Source organism: Chrysemys picta, chromosome 12 (genome assembly GCF_011386835.1).
Source record: "Chrysemys picta bellii isolate R12L10 chromosome 12, ASM1138683v2, whole genome shotgun sequence".
NCBI classification, from domain to species: Eukaryota; Metazoa; Chordata; order Testudines; family Emydidae; genus Chrysemys; species Chrysemys picta.
Genome location: NC_088802.1, coordinates 20326216 through 20341421, shown reverse-complemented (window position 1 = coordinate 20341421; position 15206 = coordinate 20326216). Strand labels below are relative to the sequence as shown.

General features: G+C 40.9%; 1 protein-coding gene across 1 annotated transcript; it reads left to right on the top strand.

Moving 5' to 3' along the window:
* The first annotated feature begins 5415 nt into the window (after positions 1-5415).
* Positions 5416-6357, top strand: LOC101953218 (olfactory receptor 6F1-like). Its single transcript, XM_005314172.2, has one exon. It carries the CDS (start codon positions 5416-5418, stop codon positions 6355-6357), a length of 942 nt encoding a protein of 313 aa, XP_005314229.2.
* Positions 6358-15206: the final 8849 nt, after the last annotated feature.

Sequence of the window (15206 nt, the reverse complement as noted above, 5' to 3'; positions counted from 1 at the left end):
ACACTACTGGAATGATGCAAAGGAGCCTTATTTTAAATGAGGATCAGGTGCTCATTGTTTGTGTATCTAAAGTAATCTGATATGATATATTTCTCCATTTTACCCAGATACTTGTGATCCTTTGTATTCAAAAACTTTTGATGTATCTCCACTTGCATTGTCATGATTTTGCTTATGTTCCAGTATCTGTTGATTAGACTCTGAAAACTTGGAGAAGACTTGGATGTGACTGGGAAGCTGTGACAATACTTTGTCACATCTTTCAACACCTTGATGTAAATCTGACAAGTTTTCACAAACTTTTACATGTTTGACATGTCTCTAACTCCATTACAACATTGTGACAAGGCTCTATTGCCCAGATCCTCAACGGTATTTAGACACTGAAATCAGGCTGGGACTTTGAAAGGAGCTTAAAGGAATTAGGCACCAAACTCTTCTTCAATTTTGATAGAATTGGTGGGCTGAACTTTCTTAGACTCCTTTAAAAATCACAACCTAAACAACAGTAAAATATAAATGTGGATCCAGTGCTGATAAACCTCACATTTTCAACACTGTGTACGTAGACTTGGAAGGATTAGATATTTGTCGTAAATGCTGGCAAAATGTCGATCTCACCATAAACACACAAACTAATGAAAAAATAGTCTCATTGATAATGACAGAAATGTACAGATAGGCAAAGTAAGAAAAATGCTGCTTGACAACTTATTTGAGTCCAAATCCAGTGATTTAAATTTTGATATTAGGCTTGTAACAAATGGACTAGTGAATGATCATTATAAACAGGTAGGATTTGTTGATTAAATGATATTTAATTTGCACATTTTGACATGTGATGTTGGCAATTGGTGTTTTAATGGTTTATAAAGCTTACCGTATTGAATCTCAATGTCTACTGCGACAAAGTAATTGTCTGCTCCCCACCCCCATAATTTCTTGCAACTGTGTGAGTCTGGAGTAACTCCCCTGAAGTCAATGGAGTTATACTGGGGTAAAGCCAGCATAAGTGGGTGGATGATAAGGCCAAGAGATTCTGTTTTTTGTCAGCTCCACTGATATTTAGGGAGATTTTTCCTCTGAAATAACAGCAGGGAAAGGAAAATATAAAATAGGTTCAGTGATGCCAGCATGAATCTGGTGATGGGGAGGTGGTAGATACATATCTGGAGTCACACAAGCTGAAAACTAGAGTAACAGAGGTGAATCAGAGATGCAGGCCCAGGTCCTCAAAGGTATTTAGGCATCTAACTCCTATTGATTTCAATGGGAGTGAGGGTTATAGATACACTTGAGGATCTGGGCCATACTTCTTAAATATTTTGTGTAAGTTATGGCAAGTTAGAAACAGTGGAGCTATGCTATATTTACTCTAAGTTATAACAAATGAAATTCAATATTTTCTCAGCAGAGTTGAGAATCTGTGTCTAAATTCATTGATTTAAGAGGGCTAACTCTGAATTTACACTTGCGTCTGATGAAGTGGGCATTCACCCACGAAAGCTTATGCTACAATACTTCTGTTAGTCTTAAAGGTGCTACAGGACCCTCTATTGCATAAAAAGATAAGGTTACCTAGGTAATTTTAATATTCCCTCAATTGCCTTTTATTGAGGGTGTTTCTACTTTGTTTACTTTGTTAAACAGGTACCATTCACTCAAATGGTAGCCAAACACGCTCTAAGATGGTATGGTCATTTGCTCAAAATGCCTATCACATTCCTTGAAAGAATCATCTTTGACTTTGACCAAACAGAGTGTAAGGGAGTTAAATATCTAGCTCCCATTGACCCATTGACTCGCTGTAGGATTTGGACACCTAAATCCCTTCACCCCCTTTGGAAATCTCAGTTGCAATTTTCCTGAGCAGATTGCTGAGGTTGAGATTTTCAAAGATCACCAGTTTCCATTGACTGAAGTGGGCACCCAAATCTATTAGGCTGGGATTCACAAAGGAGTGTAACGGAATCAGGTGTCCAACTCCCACTGAAATTCAATGGGAATTGGGTACCTAACTCCCTTAGGCCCTTTTGGAAATCACACCCCATGACAGCCTTGAAAATCACAATCTGTGTGTTTTGGATATGCTGGATCAGGCTGGCCAGAAAAAATACACATACTTGACTTAAACCTTATATTCATCCACAGAACATATATAGTGTGGGCAGCATCCTAGATATGTTCTAGTAATTATTTTGGAGAAGTTCTTTGGCATTTGTTATACACGCGGTCAGACTAGATTAGCACAATGGTCCTTTCTGGTATTAGAATCTATTAATCTAAGCACTGCATTCTTCCCCAGATTTTTACCCAGGAAAAAACAGGGGGGTTAGTGGGTTATATATTGTTGTAATAAGCCATAAACCCAGTGTCTTTATAAAGTCCATGATTTTTAGTTTCTAGCAAAGTTATGAATTTAAGCTCCCAGACTCCTCCTTTGAAGGTGTTGTTCAGGTTTCCTTTGAGGACAAGGACTGTGAGGTCAGATATGGAGTGATTGTTTTGTGACAAGTGTTCACCCATGGGTGATAAGGTGTTTTTGTCTTTGTCATGCAACTGCTGGACCGGTAGGTGTAGAGCATCCTCCATCTTCATCCACCAGAGCTTTGGTCTATCATGTGAAAGGTAAATATTCCCAGTTGGGAATAGAATATTGGTGCAGCGATTCAATGTTGTTTACACTGCACAGACATAAGGCTGCTGCTAGAAATTCCTTGATGGATAATAGTTAATGAAACAAAGTAGCTAAATAGGGCCTGGCCACAGTCTTCAGTTCTGCTACTCCCTGCACATAAAGGCAATCGGTGACGCTGATGTTCTTTACTGTGTGCATCTACGCAGTACAAAACCACTGCAAGAAGCATGAGGTCATTTGTTGAAATAACTTTATATGCACAGAGAAAACAGTGAGTAGTATTAGATCCACATAAGACAACTTTGACTGCTGAATTTCTGAGAAGAAGAGTTAAATGATGCATTCTGATCACGGCACTTTTGAAGGTACAATATGATCATTTTTAGTTAAGACTAAACCACCTCATTTTCTATTCTATTTTATTCATACTATACCAATTGCTATAATACTTAGTGTTTCTGTATAACTGGGTTATACATTTATAGGTACAGGAAATCTCATACGGGATTTGTGAATTGAAATACTGTTTTTATTATTAAGGTACTTAGCAATAAAAGCAAAGGGCTAGATTCTGATATCATATAACAGATCTATAAATCTAAAATAACTCCCTCTGAAGTCCATAGTAGAGCTGGTAAAAAAATTTTGAACACATTATTTCCTCCTTTGCTTGAAAAATGGCTTTGTATCGAAACTGAAATTATTTTACCACAGGAAATTGAAAAAAGAGACCAAAAATGTGCAAAATTATATTGAAACAAAAATATTTTAAAAAATAAGTAAAAAAAAATTGAAAATAGGAAAAAATGAGTGAAATGAAGACAACTTCAGATTTTTTTTTTCCAGCTCTTAGGTAAAATTGTCAAAAGCACGTAAGAAACCTAGCAGTCTAAGTCTCATTGAAAGTCAATGGGACTTAGACATTGTCTAGATAGGGGAAATTGACTGGCATAACTATTCTGGACTAATTTAGCTATTGTGGAATAACTCCCCCATGTGGACACTGTATTCAGAATAAAAGTGATTTTAGTCTAGATAAATCACTCTGCTTTGTAAGCAGAGTAATTTTTCTGGAATAAAGTAATTTTTATTCTGGAATACAGCGTTCCAATGGGAAGCAATTCTGGTATAGCTGTTGCAGACAGCTTATTCCACAATAGCTATGTTGGTTGATTTAAGTCCCATTTAGGCAAGATCTTCAACTCCTAAAAGAGCCTAAGTTACTTTTGAAAATAGGACTTAGTCTCCTAAAGAACTTCTTGTCTTGATTGTGATATGAATCATTTAGGTCTAAGTCTCAAAACTTTGCATCTGGCAGCATTTTAAATATTTTCCTTTTTGTATTAGCTGTGTTGTCCCTGTCTTTTGCACAGAAGCGTTTGCCATTTTTTGCATGTTGAATTGGTTTTCTTAAACATGTGCGACACAAGATCCTTAACTCTTTCAAATCGGCCCAACCCAATTGAGGACACTATGTAAGATTTGCATGAGTTTGAATCTGCAGTCTTAACTAAAACAAGTTCCCATTGATGGGAGTTTTCAGTCAATGTGGACTTGAAAATTAACCCCAAAGATTTCTACAAACAATTAAAAACATGCTTACTGCTTACTATCGGGAGCATCCATTCACATGAATTTCACATCTTCAGCTGGTGCAAATTGGCATAATTCTGCTGAAGTTTTTTGTAGTTATTGAAGGTTTTTTGGATTTTTTTTTAAACTTTGCCTGCCTATAAATTTCAATGACTATAGATGGAAATATTTTTCATCAATCTGTATGTGTACTGTGACATCGACATTTATCAACATTTGCTGATAAAAATTTAATTCTTCAAAGCTGACCTATATGTCATAGTGTTTGCAGAATTAGCAGAGCTGCTCGAAAAATGGAATTTGCATCCTGTAGGAAATTCTGATACTTCAACATTTGTTTTCATTGCAAACTGGGGCAAATTATTGAAATATTAATTTTTTTCTCAAACAAAAAAATCTGTATTTTAAAATAAAAAAAGACATTTTTGATCAAAATGAAATGTTTCTTTCATCATTTCAAAATAAAATGTTTTTTAATGTCATCAAAATGAAAAAAAAAGAAATGTCAAAATTAAATGAAAAGTATATTTTGAAATTGACATTTTAAGTTGAAATGTCAATCTAGAACTATATTTTTCATGAAAATAAAAAAATCTTACAATTGTCATTTTCCTTTCAATTTCATTTAAACTACGTTTTAAGATGGGAAAAGTCTTGTTCATACAATTTTGACCATGTCTAAGAATTACTCACTATTGTATGCACTCATATACAGATATTATCAATGCTGGTTTACATTTATCATGTCTATCACCACCTTTTTCACTTAAAAAGAGTCAGTGTGGACCAGAGGATGTTTTTCTAAGAGATCTGCTCTAGGAAATATTTTGGAGAAGTTCTCTGGCCTGTGTTATACAATAGGTCAGACTACATGATCACAATGGTCCCTTCCAGCCTTGGAATCGAAGAATCCAGTCTCAGTGTTTCCTTGTACTCCTCTGTCTGTCTGTCTCCATCTGTTGTCTCTAGTCTGATACTTAGACTGTAAAATCCTTGGGGCATAAACTGCCCTTTTGTTCTGTGTTTGCACAGCACCTAGTACAATTGGGTCCTGGTCCAGTACTGATGCTTTTATGTGTTATGGTAATAAAATAAATAATACATAAATAATAATTATTATTAATAAAGCCGTGTTCTCAGAGCTAACAATGTTCTTCTGGGTTTCTTTTTCTCTCTGTGAAGACATGTCTGACGTAGAGGGGGAAAACCAAACGACCATCACAGAGTTCATCCTCCTGGGATTTGGTGACCTTCATGAGCTGAAGATCCCTATATTCGTGGTGTTCCTGGCTGTCTACATAGTAACACTCACAGGGAATATCCTGATCATTGTGACGGTATCATATAACCACAACCTGCACAACCCCATGTACTTTTTCCTGGGCAACCTGTCTGTCCTGGAAGTCTGCTACACTACCAGCATTGCCCCCAAGATGCTGAAAACTCTTCTGGTTGTACAAGAAGAGGTTTCCTTCTCTGCTTGCCTCCTGCAGTTCTACATCTTTGGCTCTCTGGCGGTTGCGGAGTGCTTCCTGCTTGCTGCCATGTCCTACGACCGCTACTTGGCCATATGCAAACCACTGCATTACGCCTCCACCATGAGCTTCCAGCTTTGCTTTCAGTTGGCAGCGGGGTCATGGGTTATCGGGTTCCTCTCACTGGTGGTCACCATGCCCATGGTTTCTAGGTTACCTTTCTGTGCTTCCAAGGAGATTGACCATTTCTTCTGTGACCTGACACCTATCATTAAACTTTCCTGTGGGGATACCTACATGGTCAGGATACCGGCTTTCATCATAGCCTCCCTTGTGTCCTTCTCGCCCTTCCTTCTAACCCTACTGTCCTACTACAAAATCATCTCCACCATCCTAAAGATCCCTTCTTCCACAGGGAAGCAGAAAGCCTTCTCCACCTGCTCGTCCCACCTCATTGTGGTGTCTGTGTTCTATGGCACGCTTATGGTGGTCTACGCGGCTCCCGTAGCCAACCAGTGGCCAAACTTAAACAAGGTCTTCTCCATGCTGTACACAGTGGTGACCCCACTGATCAACCCCATCGTATACAGCCTGAGGAACACAGAGGTTAAAGAGACATTGAGAAAGCTTTTCAGTAAAAATTCATTCTAAGTGCATGACTGGGGGATCTGTCCTATCTTGATTGCTAAATCCTTTCTTGCATTATACACACAAGTAGTCCCACTGAAGTCAATAGCCCAAAGTCCAAACTTTGTCAAAGCTGCTGAAGGGATTTGGATGCCCGATACATATATGACTTAATACCAAACGAAGGATGTGCCAGTAGCTAGGACACTAGCTTGGAACTTGGGAAAACCACTTTCAGTTCCCTGCTCTGGTACGTTTCCTGTGTGAGCTTGGCTAAATTCTCAGATTGCAAGGACAGAAGGGACCATTGTGATCATCTAGTCCAATCTCCTGTATAACACAGGCCATAGAATAATACCTAATATAATTCCTAGTGCAGATCTTTTAGAAAAAAAATCCAGGCTTGCTTTAAACGTTGTCAGTGATGGAGAATCCACTACAACCCTTTGTAAATTGTTCAGAGGGGGGCAGAGAGCTATGCTGTGTTTACACATGGATTAGCACCCAGGAGGCAAATTATGTATTTAGCAGCAGAGGGGAGATGCAGATTTGTTATGTCCTACCCCTTGTGGGCAGTGCTGGTAGTGACTGGACATGGGGAACTCTTCATCCAAATATTGCCAGCGGTGCCTCAGCCATGTGCCCACATGCAGCCCCACTGACCTCAGCTAGGTTCCATATGAATGCAGGTGTACACCTAAATTAAGCAATTTGTAGAAGAAGGGCCTTAGTTTTCTACTTGCCGCAACCAGTAGCCTTACTTTCCTGCACCCCAATATTTGATATTACATTCAGCAGCCAGAGATTAACACATATGCAAAAATGACCAGCAATGACATTAACATTGTGATCATTATTTTTCAGATTTAACACCCCAAGAAGATGGGATAAGCCCACAGAGTTTGATGTTTCTCCAAAAATGACATTGCTGGTATATAATTTGAGATAATGAGGTCTCAGAGTTGACACCACATTAAGATGAACGAGGGAAGAGCACACCACTCTTACAAGTATTGGTCTTGATTGTGCCCAGCCTTACCCCTTGTGCATTGTCCCTTTGCAATGTCAATGCAATGTAAAACTCTAGCAAATCAGAACTAGGGATTGCCATTTTCTGTTTCCATCTAGCACAATGGGGATTCATTATGGTTGGCTTCTAGGACCTATGACAGTATCAATGTTTAATTCATGGATTTTAAGGCCAGAAGGGACCATTACAATCATCTCAACTGTACCTCCTGTGTAATACAAACCAGAGAGAGCCACCCGGTCATTCCTACATCAATTCTATATACTGTGGGGGCAGTTATATTGTGACACTGTGGTTGAGCTAGAGTTTATCTTTTAGAAAGAGATGTCCAATCTTGATTTAAAGGTTTCTAACCATCAGAGGAGTGAAGTTCTGAATCAGCCTTCCATGGGGAGCAGTAGGGAGAAAAAAACCCTAAATGGTTTCAAGACTGAGCTTGATAAGTTTATGGAGAGGATGGTATGCTGAGACTGCTTACAATGGCATGTAGCCAATCTGTGACTGCTAGCAGCAAAAATCCCCAATGGTCAGAGACGGGACACTAGGGGAGAGCTCTGAGTTACTACAGATAATTCATTCCCAGGTGGGTCTTGCCCACATGCTCAGGGTCTAACTGATTTCCAGATTTGGGGTCGGGAAGAAATTTTCACCCAGGTCAGATTGGGGGTTTTTCACCTTCCTCTTCAGCATGGGACATGGGTCACTTGCAGGTTTAAACTAGTGTAAATGGTGGATTCTATTGAACTTGAAGTCTTTTCACCATGATTTGAGGACTTCAGTAACTCAGGCAGAGGTTAGGGGTCTATTACAGGAGTGGGTGGGTGAGGTTCTGTGGCCTGCAATGTGCAGGAGGTCAGACTAGATGCTCACGATGGTCCTTTCTTACCTTAAAGTCTGAGTTTATGAGAAGGCCTCTGGTACCCTCTGCTGCACCCTACAGCTGTCACAGGCAGAAGCTTAGGGGGCTGCACGCTTCTTTGCTTAGAGTGATGGAGCGGTGCACCCAGCCAGGCCCCCACTCCAGCCAATCCTCCCACCCAGGCCCCTCACCACCACCCTGACCACTCCCGGCAGCAAAGCCTCCTGCTCCCAGTCCGGCCAGCCCCAACCAGCTAGATTATTCATTCATGAGGCCCCAAATGGGGTCATGGGCCCATGGCAGAGTAATATGTCACAGCCATAGACTCTTATTGTATATGTGTGGGGGGTTTGTTTGGTTTTGTGTTTTCAGAAAACCAGTGCCATTTGCACTAAAAATGTTGGATAAAACACTCAGCTCAGCCTACATGAGCAATGAAGATTTACTCTGGTTGTTAGAGAGCTCAAATTTGGGATTTTAAAGGATTGTAAGGGAGGTGCCTAAATCCTATTAATTCTCCCATTGACTTTAAAACCCTAAACCAGAACAAGTCTACTATTTCTCTTCATTTGAATGTAAAGCCTCATGGGTCCAGAACCCAGGTCTGCAGAGCTCCCAGGTAGTTAACAGCTCCAGCTGCCTCCAAGCAGTAGCTGTAACCTGCTTGCACTCCACTTCCCATGACCCACTGTCTACACAGACCATGGGACATTCCATCTCCAGGGTTTGACAGGCAGCAGCCCCATGGCTCCTTGCCCTATGTAAACCCAAGAGGCACTCCAGAAAGTGTCCAAGCAACAGTGTGGATCTTCTGTAGCTGTTATGACTGTTCTTGTTCTATACTCTTGAACATCTGTCCTGAGCTTGGACTTTGTCTCCTGACTCAGACCCTGAAACCTGACTTGAACTCTGACACTCGGTACCGACCCTGGCCTGGAACTGACCATGAACTCCTCGTCTACTCCTAGCCTCAGGTTTGCCCCTGCTTAGACCCTTGGCCCTGACTGCCCTTGTTGAGATCCTGACATTGATTCATAGAGTCATAGAGTCATAGATTCTAGGACTGGAAGGGACCTCGAGAGGTCATCGAGTCCAGTCCCCTGCCTGCATGGCAGGACCAAATACTGTCTAGACCATCCCTTATAGACATTTATCTAACCTACTCTTAAATATCTCCAGAGATGTAGATTCCACAACCTCCCTAGGCAATTTATTCCAGTGTTTAACCACCCTGACAGTTAGGAACTTTTTCCTAATGTCCAACCTAGACCTCCCTTGCTGCAGTTTAAACCCATTGCTTCTGGTTCTATCCTTAGAGGCTAAGGTGAACAAGTTTTCTCCCTCCTCCTTATGACACCCTTTTAAATACCTGAAAACTGCTATCATGTCCCCTCTCAGTCTTCTCTTTTCCAAACTAAATAAACCCAATTCTTTCATAGGTCATGTTCTCAAGACCTTTAATCATTCTTGTTGCTCTTCTCTAGACCCTTTCCAATTTCTCCACATCTTTTTTAAAATGCGGTGCCCAGAACTGGACACAATACTCCAGCTGAGGCCTAACCAGAGCAAAGTAGAGCGGAAGAATGACTTCTCGTGTCTTGCTCACAACACACCTGTTAATACATCCCAGAATCATGTTTGCTTTTTTTGCAACAGCATCACACTGTTGACTCATATTTAGCTTGTGGTCCACTATAACCCCTAGATCCCTTTCTGCCGTACTCCTTCCTAGACAGTCTCTTCCCATTCTGTATGTGTGACACTGATTGTTCCTTCCTAAGTGGAGCACTTTGCATTTGTCTTTGTTAAACTTCATTCTATTTAACTCAGACCATTTCTCCAATTTGTCCAGATCATTTTGAATTATGACCCTGTCCTCCAAAGCAGTTGCAATCCCTCCCAGTTTGGTATCATCCGCAAACTTAATAAGTGTACTTTCTATGCCAATATCTAAGTCGTTGATGAAGATATTGAACAGCGCCGGTCCCAAAACAGACCCCTGCGGTACCCCACTCGTTATGCCTTTCCAGCAGGATTGGTAACCATTAATAACAACTCTCTGAGTACGGTTATCCAGCCAGTTATGCACCCACCTTATAGTAGCCCCATCTAAATTGTATTTGCCTAGTTTATCAATAAGAATATCATGCGAGACCGTATCAAATGCCTTACTAAAGTCTAGGTATACCACATCCACAGCTTCACCCTTATCCACAAGGCTCATTATCCTATCAAAGGATAGTCTTTCAAATATCACTGGGGACTGGGCAGGTTGTGTAGAGTGATCTGAGTGTATTCCATGAGGAGTAGTCAGAGTTTATATGTGATGAAGTGGGAGTTTTCTATAATATTTTAATAAATGACACATATGGCAGTGACTTACTTGCCTAGGCATTGCTACCAAGTGGATGTAAAAGGGTTAAAGGGCTCTTGGAGCTGAACTGTAGTCACTGTCTTTGGGGGATAGGAATGGGTCATTAAGGAACATCTGGAACTGACCCATTTCAATGGAGGATCCAGAAAGACAATGGGAGCCCCAAGGACTGAACAACTGACACCTGCCCATGGGCAACTCCAGCAGGTGGAATATGTGGACTCAGCATGGGGGGGTCTGCAGGAGGAGGAGGATTGAACAAGAGGTGTCAGGTGGCTGGGTTAAGGGCAGCTAAGCAGCCCTCACCTGGAATTGACAGAGGGAGAGAGACAAAAATGGATTCCATGGCAGCTTGGCTGGGTGGAGCGCTGTCTGGGCCAGGATGGACTGCAGGCTGTGTTTCTCTATACAAACACAGGGACTCCCCAATGCTGTGTTCCAGTTGAAAAGGCTTCCTGGTGTCACTGTGAACGTTTGCTGAGGCGTATGTGTCCCTGAATAGTGTAAAAGTCTCTGTGACCAGGGGTCTCCCTCAATTGGACTCGCTGTGCAGAGCTCATGCTGTGAAAAGCCACAAGGACTTAAAGAAATATGGGACCCTGTGGGGTTCTGGCACACTGAAGGGGTTCCTTTAAGGGACTGATTAAAGGTTGGGACATAGCATAGATCCTATGAGCCGTAAAAGGTGAACATTAAAATAGGTAGTAGCCTACTTTAATTTACCCCATTTTATACTCTCCTGGTAGGCCAACCTACCTACCCATTCACCGTGTTGATATCTACCTGTCTACCTACATATACACAGGCTGGGATTTTTCAAGAAGCCTAAGGGAGTTAGTTGACAGTCAATGGGATTTGGGTACCTAACTCCCTTAAGCGCCATTCAATATGTAAGATCAGATCCAACTGGTCTCCCTTAGACTTTAAATATTCTCCTTAATTTCTTTCCATTGCTCCCTGTAAAGTTTTCTCAAATATAATCATGCCGTCCTCTCTCTGAGCCTTCTAACTTATAGGCCAGTTGTCTTCCAACTTCTTTCATCTCTGTACCACTTTGGGAGAGAGAGACTTCTTCCAGTACTTCAGTCTCCCCAGTTCTTGGTTTTCAAAATATTCCTCTCTCCAGACCAGAAGGAAGGGTATCATAGGGCCAGATTTACAAAGATAGATGCCTACTGGATTTTCAAAAGCATCCAGGCACATAACTCCCTTTGAAATCAGTGGGAGCTAGGCACTTCTAGGTAATTATCTGTGTCTTCAGTCACCTAAATACCTTTTAAAAATCTGGCCCATAGACCTTTGGAGGACAATGAATCACTGTTTGAGATCAGCTGTGCTGGATGATAGAGGTTGGTTTCTTCCTTGACTGACAAGCCTTCATGAACAAAATTCCTATCATATGTAATTTTTACTACTCAAATCCTTAGGTTTGATCGCAGTTTTTACTCAGGCCTTACTCCCTGTAAAACTCCCACTGACTGAAAGAAAATTGCATTTCAATGCATATTAGCTGCCTAAATCCTGTAGGATCTTTTGAAAAATCCCAGCCTCCATTGCTTTACACACACACACCACTATCACACTCTTTTCAGGAGGACCTTAAGGTGAACAACAAAACAAGGAAATTTTGACAAAAAAACAAGTCAAGTTTCCTGAGAGAGCACCATGGGTGTTTCCCCTATATAACAAACGACAGCATTTTTCCTCATGAAATGGAAACTGCAGGTGGCATTGCCAGAAGCACCTGAATTACTTAGAGCATAAGTCAATGGGACTTGGTTGACCAGAACATCTGGAAGAGGCTGTGGTGCCCTTCTTCCAACCATTAGCCTAGTATCACTTACTGGTGTTCTGGAAGACCTGGGTTCAATTCCTCATTCTGTCTCCTCTAGAGCAGGGATTGAAACTTTGACCAACCAGCTGAGGGCTCTAACCACAAGTATATAGGTACACTAGAGTGAAATTTTCTCAGGCTTTTCTATTGAAGCTATTCTACTTTATATAAAATACTTTGCTAGTCATTGGGCTAGAAAGCTTGAGGAAAATCACACTGTAGCTAAGTGTTAGGGGACTCCATTGGTAGGTTCAACTCTGTGGTCCACTGAGTATTTTATTTCATTATTTATACAATGGGGAACAGCTTCAATACTCCAGAATACCTTATAGTCCAGAGATTAAGGCACTTTCCTCATAAATGGGAGATCTCCACCACCCCAACAGGGAGACAGGGGAAGAGAACCATGGTCCCCCACACGCAAGGAGAGTGACCTAACCAACGGACTGAAGCTACAAGAAAAGCAGCAGCAGAGGGACTCCTCTTCCTCCTGCTATTTTGTGAATTTAGCCCAATATTTATTTTTCTGGTTGAAACAATTCAGCAAAATTTCTGTTAAAATCATGAATAATTTGTATTTGACTAAAACTTCCTTTTTGGTGAATAAATGATTCATCTGAAAAAACTTACAACGTATCTCCTCTGTCTCAACAGCTGTTTAGTGCCATGATATACAGCCTATTTATCCCTTTTTCCCATTCCCTAGCCTGTGTTCATTTATTAGGGAAGTTTAAGGCTATCTGGCCATGTTGTCTTCTTGTGGTAAATATATATTATGGCTAGGAGCTTCAAAGGAGTGTAGGGGAGATGAAATGATTTGCTATTAGAGGGTCTAGGTCCTTTGGCTGTTTTTGAAAATAGGAGCCTAAATACCTTTTTTTTTTAGTGACTATTGCTGAGACTGTGTACCTAAATCCTGTGATAATCCAAGTATCATCGCTCTAATTTTTAGGCACTACAGAGCTTTGCTTGAGTGCTGACCCAGCCCAGTGTTACTGGTTGCTTGTTACAGAGATTTAACTTCAGGGATCTTGTCCCAAGGGGGAAAAAAAACAGCATTTAAACCATTCTCAAGAAATCAGCTTTTAGTCTTGGAGGCAGTTCAGGAAAGGCTCTTTGTTCCACTCCCACAGATAACCCTACACACCTTGATTGGTTTCACTGCTCCTAGTAAAAGGTCCAAGGGTCACATCAATAGACCTATTGGATGTCTTGAGATGCTCTATTCCAGACGCAGATAGACAGACTAGATAGCCAAATCAATAAGTAGGTAGGTAGACTAAGAAAACAGAAAGAGAAAACCACAGGTCAGAATGATCTCACCATATTCATGATCCATGTTTAATAGGCAGGTGAGTTGATTAATAATTTTAATCCTTTTTAATCTCTTTACTCTTTCAATTTCAAAGGACCAGATTCTGCCCCACTTATCTAGGAGTGGGTCTTTCTGCAGAGTCCCATTGACTTCTGCCTGGAAGGGGCCATGGCTGGCAACCCAGCTACTATTTGAATCACCAAGCTCTCTCTCTCGTGCACAACATCACTGAGACAAATGAGGGGTGTGTGTGTGTGTGTGTGTGTGTGTGAGATGGTCATTCTCTGGAGAAGGAGTTTAGCTTTGGAATTCACTTTGCGCAGAATTTGCCTATGTTGACATTAAGAGATCTCTTCGCTTGGACATTTGTCTGATTAGCTGGGCGGGGGGGGGGTGTTAAATTTTCTTTCTGGGGAGAAATACAGGATTAAACATAGATTTGATGTTGGACAGAACACTGCACAGAATACTTTGTTCACATTTCCACTAAAAATCAATGTCAAAATAGCCACTCACTTCTAAGAGGGCAGGAAAGATTCTCTTATGTATGAGCAGCCTGATATTCAGATGTGCAGGACACTGAATCAAAAGTCCCATTGGATTAGATTTTCAAAGGAACTTTAGTGATTTTTAGGCACGAATTTTCAAATCATGTCAGCATGCCGTGAGAGTGTTTTCTGGGGACATCCATTTATGATGTTCATTATTAATGTCCCTCAGTATTACATAACATGGATTTAAAAAAAATAGCTTTCACAACATATTAAATCTTTAAGCTTAAAAAGAAGAAAGCTGCTGTCTAAAATATGTCCCCATGAGTCACCAATAAATCCTGCCTGAATGGACTCTGTAGGTTTGTGTGGTGAGAAGTTTTGTTAAAACCTCTACAGAATTCCTGCATTATAGGTTCTCAAATTCATTCATTGTCATTTGACTTTCCTGCACATTCTGACAGTGCCTAAGAGCGCTGTCGGCTGCAAGTCACTGACCATGATGTCTTGCAGTCCTAACATGTTTTATTATTAGGGATTGCACCATGTGCTCCAATAACTGCTGGGATTGTCTTTGTTCTAGTTTTCCATAATTGCGTGCCTTCAAGGCAGCGTTCGTCATACTTTGCCATTCTCTGTCCTTGGTTTTGTTTTTTTTTATGTTTCTGTCGGCTGGCACGGCAACATCAATTAACATGGGCTTGTTTGTTGTCTTTTCTATAACTATGTCTGACCTGTTTGACCGCACCATTTGGTCTGTGACAATTGCCAGATCCCATAAACCTTACCCTCTTCATTCTCTAGAGAGCTTTCAGTTTGGTGTTCATAATAGCACATAGTTTGTGGCAAGCATGGATTTGTACAGAGTCTCTAGTGTAGACACTTTGCAACCTCACTGTGTCTGTTCATATATTCTCTTCCAGATAGGCTCTAGCAGTTGCTCAATACATGCGCCACCATCTTTTCCTTT